Source organism: Pantherophis guttatus, chromosome 1 (assembly GCF_059756535.1).
Source record: "Pantherophis guttatus breed Tessera chromosome 1, ASM5975653v1, whole genome shotgun sequence".
NCBI lineage: Eukaryota > Metazoa > Chordata > Lepidosauria > Squamata > Colubridae > Pantherophis > Pantherophis guttatus.
This window is the reverse complement of record NC_142063.1, coordinates 70,948,653-70,961,894: the sequence shown is the minus strand read 5'-3', so window position 1 is coordinate 70,961,894 and position 13,242 is coordinate 70,948,653. Positions and strand designations below refer to the sequence as shown.

Genomic DNA, 13,242 nt, shown 5'->3' with positions numbered 1-13,242 from the left:
GTGTTGCAGATGATGGTCCATGGACAAAGATTGAGTTTCTGCCTCTGGCCCATTGACAAAGGGTGGGGGCAGGAAGATGGGAGCTGCTTCGACTTTAAAACATGCTTCTCCATTTCTCATCCAGGGAAACATAATATTCTGCCTTTTTAATATTTCTCAAAATATTTCATTCCAATTCCAGAACTGAGTTTATTACAAAACAAAACAACAAAATCTGGATTATGGTAACAGCCACAAAACTATTAAGTGTAATTCCTGAGAGGGAGGAGCAGCTGTTACTACAGTCTGGATCCACTGCATGGTTTTACACCCTTAAAACAACCATACAAACTAGTGTAGGAAGTTAGCACCCACCCCTTTTCTAGAGAAGTGAAATATTTTAGGAAATATGAAAAAGGGCAGAATATTATATTTCCCTGGGATAAGCATGTTTTTAAACAGCTCCCATCTTCCTGCCCCCACCCTTTGTCAATGGGCCATTAAGGCTTGGGCCAGTCTATTCTACATAACAAAGATCTACCTCCTTCAGGCAGAGCCATAGTAGGAATTGCCAAAGATCCAACAAAGATAGGATTAGCCCTCTACACAATAGCAGCAGAAACTCACCACATGTGACCATCAGACAGCAAGGCTAAGACCCCAACCCCTTGGGAGTCTGACAACCAATCAGGATACTCTTTTGGGGCCCCAAGAAATGCAGAGCCAGAGAGAGCATAAAACCCGGAGGATTTACTGTATCTGCCCCTTTTCTGTTCAGGAACTCAAGCCATGTGATCCTGTCCACCATTAAACCATCTTTCCAAGCAGTCTCCATGTTTCCAGTGTCTTTTTCCCCACTTGGAGCAGAACCTAGGAGATTTCTTCCAACACTAGCAAATGCCGATTAAGATCTAAACCCACCTCTGTACTCATTTCTTCTCAATTGATGGCACTCTTGGTGGCTACCACTTCTTCAGCTAAGCCATCTTAAAATAGCTTGAACCTCAATAAAAGCGTGAAGCAACCCCGGTTAATGATCACCCTCGAGAAATGTCCGTAAATAAAATAACCATTAGATTTCTGCACCAAGCTACCGTATGCAAACTTCAATTACAAAGGCGTACAGTACCACAAAACAAATCGCGTTAAAGTTTAACCTGGCGTGCACATCCATCCAATATTTTCATTCCCTGGAAAAGCAATTCCTTGGCAAAAAACCTCACATTTTCTCAACCAAATTAGGTTCAACGACCTCAAATAAAAATTAACCTCCGGCTTCCTCAACGCGACCGACGCCTTTGCACAAGCTGAAGCCACTGCAAGTCCTCCTCCGACGCATGCGCGCTAACTCCCTTTCTCTCCCTCGCTATAGTCCGCCGCCGAGGGGGCGAGGCGGTTCCTTTGATGGACAAGCGCGATTTGCCAAAGAAAACAAGGAGCGGGAGACGCCCCGCCTATGGGAGTCCAGAGGAGGCGGGGCGAGGCCTGGGCCGGAAGCGTCGGGCGAAAAGGGAGAGGAGAGGGTGTGTGTTTTTTTTTTTTTTTGCCGTGGTTCGGCCCGAAAGGAAGACAATTTGGGCGCCGAGGCGGTGAAAGGTAAGCGGCGGCTTTCGGGGGGAGGGCGAGGGGCCTGTGCGGTAGGAAAGCCATGTCACTCGGGACTCTTTCCTTACTACAAAGGAGCAGAATAGCTTCGGTCCATCAAAACTTCCTTGCTTCCTTCCTTCCAGCGGCCGTGGCCTCCCTTTGTAAATCCGGAGTAGCGATTCTTGATAGGGATCTTGGAGCGCCTGGGAGAAAGAGCGTGGCCGGAGAAAGGGGTTTAACGTCGGAATCGGCCGAGCTTTGACTCCAGGTCGGGCTGTCAGGCGAGGGAGGCTTGGACCGAAATTGCCTCCCTGGTCTGAACCGAAATCTTTTAACTGCGTTAAAAGCGGAAGCCCTTCGGCTGGATCCGATCTCACGGGGGAGCCCTGTAGCCGGTGGAAGAGCTTTGTCTGTGGGAAGGCTGGTTTCCCACGTCGTGGGACTGAAAAGGATACATTTCCTTTGGCTCCAGGCCAAGATCCGAGGCCCATTCATAAGGATCTTGGCTCCGTTGACTTAGATCGGAGTTAAGTTCTCATCCTTTCTTTAAAGCGGGTGTGTGTGTGTGTGTGTGTGTGAGAGGGGGCGGTTTCCCTAAACTTTTTGCCGTCGCATCTCCCGTTGGTGTAATCTTAAAATTGCGCACCTTTCCCCTAAAGACTGACACAAATAAACAATGAAACCGGTCTCTGTACGGTATCGAAGAGTTGAAAACAATGCAGTGAAATTTGGTGGATTTCTTGTAACGATATAACAAAAGGGTCTTTGTTTCTGAGGCAAGTATACCTCAGGCTTTGGGGAAACGCGTTTTAAAAAGGGCATTATCCTGTACTTTTTGGCTTCTCGAACAGGGAAATAGCTGTGTGTTTTATGGCACCTTTAAAAAGAGACACTCTTTTGTGGACCAGAATCCAGTTTAACAGTGAGAAATGTTTGGTGTTGATAAAAAGGCTTATTTAATCAAAGAAAACAGGAGAACAAAATGCAAGATGAAATTACAAAATATATAAAATAACCATGGTGACATTCAAAAATTGCAATTGCTAAATGGCTGATCAGTACTAAGTTATTGGGTTGTAAACTTGACAACTATTGTGCTAACTATGGTTTGATTTATCTGAACTATTGAATATATTATAATTGGGTTGACATATATCAGGCTAAGCAATATGAAGCATTATTTACAAAATATAGTGCTTGGATTAACACAACATGCTAAATTACAAAAACCATGTTATGGCTTGGAAAAAGATTTGAACTAATAGCATGAGCAAATCACAAATAAATTGCTATTACATTATTTTAATTTACATTTGTGTGCTTCTATTGTGTGTTTGGTAAATATTTTGGCAGCAGTAAATTAATAACTTGCGTATAAGTTTTTATATAGCACAATGCCAATGTTTCTTGAATTATATTCTCCCCTGTCTTTGCTATATAGTAACATTTTTTTCTTCTTCCCAGGACTGCAAATGTGCCAATTTAGAATTACATTCCATACATCTAATAAAGTGGGCCTTTGGCTTACAAAATGTTAGGGATATCTGGTACAGAAGATCAAAACTTAAACAGTTGTCTGGAAAACTAAACTATCATTTATTACTGATGAAGTAATACCATCTTCTGCTACTATACATTGGGATGAAAGTAGAGATGAAATTTCTCTGTAAAATACTTCTGTATTTGCACTTAGATTTGGGGAGAGGGGAGAATGGAGAGGAATGAATGGGTGAGATGGTGCTTTTGACTCAATTTAAAATATACCTGCCTCAAATCACTTATTTGGCTTTAAAGCAAATATTTATAAAGAATAAAAATCAACTTGTATGGGATATGGCTGTAGGTCAAAAAATGAGGAAGCTATGGCCAATCAAATATCGCTGAACTATAATGGTAAACAATCCTGAAAGGACCAGAAAAGCACATGTTCTGATCAGTATTATTTTTGTGAGGGTAGGAGCGTTCATAGGCATACTTGAAGGCAAATAGAATACTACTTTGTTGTGATGATGATATCTCTTATAAAGTTATTCCTTTATAATTTCAGATTTGCTACTGATTTGTAAGTACTGTATTAAAGACACCTAAGGAAAGTTAGAAGAACAGATGTAATTGAGGACTGGTATTTTTTCCATGCTTTCCAGGTTCTAATGCTTTTCTGTTAACATGGAAAAACAGAATTTTTGTTACTTTATTGGATGTAGAACAATTTCACATATAGTTGTCATGATTCTCAATTTCATATTAAACAATTGATCACTAAATGGATTGTCTGTCATTTTCTTTTAATTGTCTCTGGATCAAAGGATGTTTGTTAATGTTATTGTATCTGATTACAAGATACATTGACCTCAGAGCTAGCCAGTTGCATTTTACTGTACAATGTAAATCTTGGCAAGATATCCAGAATATACTTTAGAATATCATGCCAATCCAGAGCATGAGATTTATTCAGAGAACCATTATTCATTTTCCTATGAGTAAACCATGTGAACACAGCCACTCTAAAGCAATTGATTACAGTTTAGTCCTTCAAAACAAATTGATACTCAGTAAAATAAAAAAAATACAGATCCTATGATCTAGAGCTGGATGGTAGACTTTATTAAGTGTGCATCAGAACTATGTTATCCTGTGGTGTAAAACATTTTTGTTGAATATATATTCTGCTTAAGAACAGTTTATCTATGAATGAAGCCATACTATTTTGTAGCCCACTATGGACTAGATGTGAACTTTCTTCTTGGCCCAATTTACTTCAGTCATTCTAGCTTATATCTTTTGTAGGTTAATTCTTATTTTTAGTTTCCTTTACATATAACATAGTATTGAGTAATAACAGTTTTAATAAATCCTCTTATGAGGGTACATACATGCAATTTCAGATTGCTTTCCCATGTTTTTCCAAAAGCTCAGTGGCAGTTACTACAGAGTGTATCAGATGTCCTTCTACAATATCAGTCCCACTAGTTTGCATCCAGTGTGTTCTGTGTAGCCTGCTTATTTTAGTTTGTTTAGTAAATCATGGGTAAGTATAATGTGGAGATGCAAGCAATATAAGAATGCACCCAACATGCTAACATAGCATGGCTAACCAATACCAAATCCATGGATAGATAAATTAATGGATAGAACGATTACTAAACAACCCAAAAAACCCCAGGCTAGCTTCATTTATATTGAAAACAGATTTCTTGTGATGATCAGTTCTTGCTTTTTATGAGGAAAAAGCTGATGATATGAGGATTAGAGCCACCGTGGATAAGGTGCGGAAAGCCTTTTTTCTTCTCCCATTTCAACCCTTGGCACAGATATGAAAAAGGGGAAGAAATAATGGAGCTCTGTGATCCTTTGGATCTGATTCCATGTAAAGATGCTTCAGAACCCCCAGGGGTACAAATGCAACAGCTGTTTGTATCTTTAAAGCAGAATGTCTTTTCCTACTTTATAAAGCAGAAAGGTGCTGTCATTGCACTCTACATGGTTGAAAGCATTCTGTGGAATCGAATGCAAAGGGTTTACCAGCTCTGGAAAGCATACCTGGAAAGCAAGTTACTGCAACTTGATAATATTTTTACTCAAAATCTTGATTTGAATAGCATGCTCATTTCTTATTTAACTGGCTTCATATGGTCTGATGCAAAAATCATGTTATTGCTCCTGTTATTAAATAGGGAGTCAGAAAATATTACTGAGAAGGACATCCAGATCTACTTTCCACTCATCTTTGTCATGTCATTTTTGAAACCATATTTTGATAATAAATATATAGTTACAGGTAGTCCTCGACTTACAACCACAATTGAGCCCAAAATTTCTGTTGTTAAGTGAGACATTTGTTAACTGCGTTTTGCTCAATTTTATGACCTTTCTTGCCACAGTTGCTAAGTGAAACACTGCAGTTGATCAAGTTAGTAAGCTGGTTGTTAAGTGAATCTGGCTTCCGCGTTGACTTTGCTTGTTAGAAAGTCGCAAAAGGTGATCACATGACCTTGGGACACAACAACAGCGATAAATATGAACCAGTTGCCAAGCATCTGAATTTTGATCACATGATCATGGAGATGCTGCTAAGGTTGTAATTGAAAAATGGTTCTAAGTCACATTTTTCAAGGCCATTGTAACTTTGAACTTTATCACTAAATGAACTGTTGTGTAAGTCGAGGACTACATGTAAACTAAAAGTGGTAGGGCATTTCCTGGTAATGATGTAGTCTTTAGTATCCCTTAGCACCAATCCAGGGAGGGAAAAAATGAATTCTCATCTTTACCTACTCCTATAATGTGTTTTGGGACTTGCTGTATATAACCCCCACATAGGGTGCAGACATGTTGAAAATGATTGCCCACACCTCTAGGCCTCAGATAATCTTTTCTCCTTAGTTCATTGTGTCACTTCATAATATCCTTCGAATTTAGTCTTCAAAACCAGAAGTTTAGCTGTCTTCACTCAAATTGGCTCATTATTTTCATCTTTTAATTTTAGATTATTCATTTATCACTTTCCAAATACCATTAGTTACAATAATTGTTGTTGTTGTTGTTTTTAATTTGATTTATATGCCGCCCTTCTCCGGAGACTCAGGGTGGCCTACAATGCGTTAAGCAATAGCCTTCATACTTTTGTATATTTATACAAAGTCAGCTTATTGCCGCCACAAACGAGGTCCTCAATTTACCTACCTTAAAAAGGATGGAAGGCCGAGTCAACCTTGAGCCTGGCAAGATTCGAACTTAAAGTAATTGCAGACAGCTGGTGTTAATCACAATGCTATTAGTCTGCTGAGCCACCAGGCCCTTGTTTGTATTCTCTTCATTGCCATCCCATCCCTCTTCAAAATTACTTGTAAAACTGCATTCTTCTTTCTGTACAGCAGAAAATATACAGTGGTGGTAGTTACACTATTTATACATGGATATTTATATTCTAAGATGTATCAATCATATTTAATTTCTTTCTGATGCCAGAATTTACGATTAGCCTACCTGAGAAATTGTTTATTCTGGTTGAAATGAGTGGAGGAAGAAGCCTTCAAAGGGTAGACAGCAATTTTTTTTAAGAATGCATATTCTGAACTACAATGTTGCTCATTTTTTTGCATCGTATTGATTTGGTGCACAACACTTTGCTGCCTAATTGTGATTTATAGTCAGGAGTGTTTATTAACTTTAAATTCAACTCACATAAGTATCCTTGTATAGCTCTGCAGCTAGTTCTGATATATTGTAAGCGATGTTAAAGTGCAAGTTTAGACAAACTTTGGTTTGGAACAGATTTGCCAATCATAAATATATGGTAAGTGTGAAATTACTGGACAATAGTTACTTAAGCGTCATTAATCTCTATACCAAACTGCTTTTTCTACCCACTGATTTAGAAAGAGCTGCTAAGCTAGTTTTTCATTTGAGTTTGTTCAAATAAATTGTAGGTTTTCAGAACTTCTTTCTTTTTAAAAAATTTTTACAGCTGCAGTAACTCAAGAAGAAAGTCCCAATGGCAGAACTATCGGCACATTTTTCACAGGTCCCGCGTGGGCAACTGAGAGAAAACGCTCCGGACAATCAGCTGACCAATACTGTACGTAAGAGATGATTTTATTACATGCCAAAATATAAACTGAATGGATTACACATAGTAAACATGCAGGATCAGTGGCATATTAAGAGTAGGAGACAGCAATCTGCCCCTGGTGCAGGTAGTAATGGGGTGCGTTGTATGGTGACTTGGGGGCAAAGAGGACACTATCCAGAATATTGGTAGCAGATATGGAGCTAGGTCAGTGATGGCTAACCTTTTCGCCATTAGGTGCCAAAAGCGGGGGCAGCGCAGGGGAGTCACATGCACGCATGCCCACATCCATAATTCTATGCACCCCGCCCCCCATGCTCCCCCCTGCTTTTTGCACATGATGGCCCGGTGGGCCCAGTATGCCCGTTTTTCGCTCTCCCCAGGCTCCAGAGCCTTTCTAGGAGCCTTGGGAGGGCGAAAACGGCCTTCCCCACCTCCCAGAGGCCCCCCGGAGTCAAGAAACAGTGTGTTTCCTGACTTCTGGTGGGCCCAGAAGGCCTGAAAATCAGCTGGCCGGCGCACACACGCGTGCCGGAGCTGAGCTCGCTTGCCCACTGATACGGCTCCACGTGCCACTTGTGGCACCCGTGCCATAGGTTCGCCATCACGGAGCTAGGTCATTGCTATTGGCACACTAATCGTCTGTTGGTGGTCAGCAGCAAGAAGAAGAGGGTGTTAAAAAATAATCCTCTTTGGTATGCCACTGTGCAGAATGCCCCTTACTTGCTCCTTAACTGGATTTCCTCCTTATTTGTATTTTTTGCTGTGTAAACTGTAACGAAGGTGGATTCTCCGTGGTCCCTTTGTGACAGGGTTAGATTGTAGGGCTAGCATTGATGAGGAGATCTAGGCTTAAATATCCATTCAACCATGAAGTTTACTGGGAGTTCTTAAGACCAGTTACCATCTTTTAGCCTAACCCTTTTTACAGGATTATTGTGAGCATACAGTGGACAGTAGAAATAGAACAATAATAGTAATAATGGAAATGTATGTGAGAAACCAGAATTGTTTAATTTGTTCTTCACATTTTTTGTCACTTAATTCCCAAATGCCTGTGACAGCTTCACAAACTAAAACCAATATAATGGAATACAATATAATACAATACAAAAGGGACAATATATGACAAAGTAAAACAAGATACGGAGAAAAAACATGAAAGGCACTTCAAGTCTTTACTTCAATGACTACTAAAAAGGACCTCCTAAACAATCTGGCTCCAAGCCTTCAAAAATAACTTTTTTAAATATTGTGTAAGGTTGAAGGTTTCCATAGGACAGGCACAGCAGCAGGGAAGGCCTGCTTCCAGGGTCCCAATAGATGGCATTTTGAATAGAATAGAATAGATTTTTTTATTGGCAAATGTGATTGGACACACAAGGAATTTGTCTTGGTGCCTACGCTCTCAGTCTACGTAAAAGAAAAGATACGTTCATCAAGAATCATAAGGTACAACACTTAATGATAGCCATGGGGTACAAATAAGCAATCAGGAAACAATATAAATTGTAAGGATACAAGCAACAAAATTACAGTCATACAGTCATAAGTGGAAGGAGGTGGGAACAATGAGAAATTTAATAGTAGTCCAGACTTAGTAAATAGTTTGACAGTGTTGAGGGAATTATTTGTTTAGCAAAGTGATTGCATTCGGGAAAAAGCTGTTCTGGTGTCTAGTTGTTCTGGTGTGCAGTGCTCTATAGCGCCGTTTTGAGGGTAGGAGTTGAAACAGTTCATGTCCAGGATGCGAGGGGTCTGTAAATATTTTCACAGCCCTCTTTTTGACTCGTGCAGTATAATTGACAGGATACAGAGTACACTAACCCTGTCAGAATAAATAGAATAGGCAGCCACTACAGCAGATAGGTAGTCCTTGAAATACTTAGGCTGCGTGCCTGGTAGGGCTTTATAGGTGCTATCCAGGATCTTGAAATACACCTGAAATCCAACTAACCAACAGTTCATCTCAATAGCAACAGTAATACATGGGAATAATGAAGAATGCCCATGACTGCTTGCTGAGCTTCACTTTGGATGAGCTGTTAATTTTTTTGATGGCCTTTCTGGTCAACTCCATGTAGAGCATGTTGTGGTAATCCATCTGCAACGTGAGTAAGGTATAAATTGGCCATAAGAAGGGCCATTCCAAGAATGGACCCAACTGGTCCACTAGCTGAACCTATACAAAAACTTTCCAGTTCACAACCATTAATTTGCTCTTTAAGGAGGAGTTCTAAGATCAGAAAGACCCCTTCAACGTGTACGTAGAACTGGTAGGACTAAGCACACAAAACCACTGAGCCTTACTGGGGTTTCATTTGAGCCTGTTCCTCCATATCCAACAGCTTTCAGGGAAAAATAAATAAATCTCAAAAGCATTGTTTGGTTGGTTAAAAGTTGAGATATACAGATCGATGATATCTGACCCTTCAAAGGATAATCTCCCCCAACAGTCTCATGTAGAAGTTATGCAAGAGAGTTGAGAGTATTAAGCTTTAGGCATGCCACAGAAAGGTTTAGGACTCAATTTCTACCCCCTTGAACACCAGATTTTAACTTTATCTTTTTAAAGTTATTTCCTAGGAAATCTCGTTTTCCATGTAATATAATTATTACCCAGATTCTGGATTTGTGATTCTTTTAATAAATAAAATCATGTTATGTATCAAATCAGCATGAGTCTCTACAATCTGGTGCTTGTTAGATGTGCTGCTATTAGAGTTTCAAACTTAAGGGGTAGCAGGGGGAATTGTAATTCTGATATGTTTTGCTCCTTATTTTGTTATATGGCATGATCTTGCTTGTGAGAGATTCAGAGTAAACAGACAATTTGTATCATCCCAAAGGGTAGTACTTAAAAATCTGCTTAGATAGTAGCTGCCTTCATAACCTTGGATGTCTCTGTTCAGGTAGTCCTTGACTTACAACAGTTCCATTTAGTGACCATTCAAAGTTACAAGGGCTATGAAAAGGGGTATGACCATTTTTCATCTGTTGCTTACAACTCTTGCAGCATCCCTATGGTCACATGATCAAAATTCAGACGCTTGGCAACTGGTTCATATTTATGAGGGTTGCAGTGTCCCTGTGTCATGTGATCAATTTTTTGCGACCTTCTGACAAGCAAAGTCAATGGGGAATCCAAATTCACTTAACAGCCGTGTTACTCCCTTAACAAATATAATGATTCACTTAACAACTGTGGCAAGAAAAGTCGTAAAATGGGGCAAAGCTCACTTTGCATTTAGCAATATAGATTTTGGGCTCAATTGTCGTAACTGGAGGAGGACTTCCTGTAGAAATTTCTTGAGTCATAAGGAACCAGGAGACCAGCCATAATGTTAAAAGTCAGTAGATTAATATTTTGAAACCGTATACAATGCCTTGTAATGTTGATTGAAAATGTACAGACACATTATGTAAGAAGAACTACTTTTGATGTTCTACACCTTTAAAACGATTGCTTTGGATTTCATATTAACTATAACTTTGATAATTGCCAAGGCTGCTGTTTATCTTTGGCATTACTCATTCACCTTGAAGATATATAGTGCGTTCTTGTACAGAAAGAGAATGGGATTAGTTCAAACTTTTTTCAGGCTTTAGTTCCTTAATGGCTAGTGAAGTTGAAGAATCCATTCCTTTGCTTCTTCTAAAGGTAGGTTTTCTGAACTATGATCTATTTAATGCTAATAAGGTAGGGACCTATATTTTCTATATACTAAAGCAAAGTGCAAAAGCTGTAACATGATTCCTTGCCATTAAAGATGCACCTTTGCACAGACTTTACATTCTAGGCATCAGTGGGTAATCTTGTTTGAGCAGTTTCAAATTGTAGCCTAGAGCATAGTTTTAAGGGTTTGATATAAATGTTCTTATAATGTTTGATATAAATGTTCTTTTTTTCCTATTTATTTTCCTTGTGATAGCATTCTATCTTCTGAGTTATCAGTGTGAAAATAATTTTTCTTATTTATGAAAATTAATTCTGTTATAAAACAATTCCAAATGTTCATTGTAAATAACCTTTGGATCACAGAATTGTTGCATTTTTATTAAACAAGTTTGATAAAGGTTTTCTTAAATTACACACTTATATTGTTCACCAGAGATAGAAATATAGAGTCACAGTTTTGACAGATTTTCTTGTTCGTCTGATCTATGTTTGTTCTTAACCTATGATTTTACTTATTGGGGAATAATAATGTGAAAGTTTTGAAACTTGATGTTGATATACAAACCAGAGCATCATATTTTGGGGACTCTTCAAAATGTTATAAACATATTACCGCCTCTCTTCTTAACTTCCTGTAAGAAAGCACCATATTGGTTTAAACAATCTGCATGCCTGCTGCTTGTAATGAAAATGCAAAGGGTAAAGTACAGGCAGCAGGTCGAAGAACAAGAGCCATAGAAGCACTGTGGGACTAGGAGGAGTGGATAGAATTAAATCTGTTTTTTATAGGATTAAAGAATTTTTTTTTTTAATTTTTATTTATATGCCACCCTTCTCCGGAGACTCAGGGCGGCTTACAATGTGCTCAGCAATAGCCCTCATCCTTTTGTATATTTATACAAAGTCAGCTTATTGCCCCCACAACCGGGTCCTCAATTTACCTACCTTAGAAAGGATGGAAGGCTGAGTCAACCTTGAGCCTTGGCGAGATTTGAACCTGCAGTAATTGCAGGCAGCTGGTCTTAATAACCAGCTTAATAACAGGGTGCCTTAGACCACTGTACTACCAAGGCTCGTGAGTTTCACCTCTGATTTATCTTCTTTACATTTTAAAACACTGTATGCTGCTTAAGTAGAATGCCATGCTGATAACTCCACAACAAAGAAACTGATTCACAGGAAAATAAATAGCCCACATCTCAAGGTTTTGATGATCATTCCCCTTCTAGGCCATTTCCTGCATCGAAACAGCAGTCTAGCAGCCTTTGGTGCTCCCAGATTGTTGACTTTTAGAATTTAAAACTCAAGAGACACATAAAACATGGAAATATTTACAGATGTGGGATTCTTAATTTCAGAATGTCAACAACGAAAGACGACAACAGGAGAGCGGTGACCGGAGATCTAATAATCCTACTCCAGCAACTAATGGACAGCCGCAGCAAAGGCCTCGACAAGTGGTGGAGCAAGATGAGGAGGAAGAGGAAGAGCTGACGCTGAAATATGGGGCCAAGCATGTGATCATGCTCTTTGTGCCTGTCACATTATGTATGGTAGTTGTGGTTGCAACTATCAAGTCTGTCAGTTTCTATACACGCAAGGATGGGCAGCTGTACGTAACTAACTATTTCCATAATTGCTTTTTCTTGCTGTGATACTCTTTATTTGTTTTCCTCCTCTGTATGTATTCTTTTAACTAATGTTTCAAAATATAGTTATTCTCAGTATATTTGCTATTTTTGGTTTTGTTAGAAATCCCTTTTCCTCTAGTTCCTCAAAAGATACAGTTTTGGGGAAATTTTTTTTAACTCCCTTCCTTCCTTCCTTCCTTCCTTCCTTCCTTCCTTCCTTCCTTCCTTCCTTCCTTCCTTCCTTCCTTCCTTCCTTCCTTCCTTCCTTCCTTCTCATTTCTCCAATTTTAAATAACTCTTCTGCTTCTTTATGTTTCTTTGAACAAATACATGTAATTATGGAATAGCATTGGATATTTTTATTCATAGATAGGATATTGGGTGAATCCTTCCTTCTAAATTTTCTTCTACCAGTGGGAAACTTACATCAATAGAAATAGGGGGTCATCTTTCTCTTGCACTTTACCAGAGTGCAAGACTCCAGAGGCCTCGATTAATCCTTCCTAATAGATGGTGTTTTGTTAACGCCCCTTTTCCCCATTTTCCTGACAAAAGCCTCCTATCAATGGAAGCACAGTTCTTTGATTTCACCCATTGTATTTTCATGTAAAGACAATTTACATCTTTTCCCTTTAAGAATCAAATGTTTTAAAAAGTAAATGGTTCTTACCGTTATTGTTTATTTCTTTAATATTGGAATATCATAGTGGGTCCCTGAACTAAATTAAAATACACCCCATTATCTAAGTTACATTATTTTAGATCTTAGGTGTGGATTAATGGATCTCAAAACAGCA

The 13,242-nt window shown here is 39.0% G+C and overlaps 1 protein-coding gene across 1 annotated transcript in view; it reads left to right on the top strand.

The window, feature by feature from the left end:
- Positions 1-1,347: 1,347 nt before the first annotated feature.
- The window catches only part of PSEN1 (presenilin 1), a 35,983-nt gene continuing 24,088 nt past the window's right edge, over positions 1,348-13,242 (top strand). Inside the window, exons 1-3 of the mRNA XM_034417716.2 lie at positions 1,348-1,575; positions 7,034-7,144; positions 12,173-12,426. Coding sequence (XP_034273607.1) covers positions 7,061-7,144; positions 12,173-12,426 — 338 coding nt within the window. The 5' untranslated portion in view covers positions 1,348-1,575; positions 7,034-7,060. The remainder of the gene's footprint in view (positions 1,576-7,033; positions 7,145-12,172; positions 12,427-13,242) is intronic.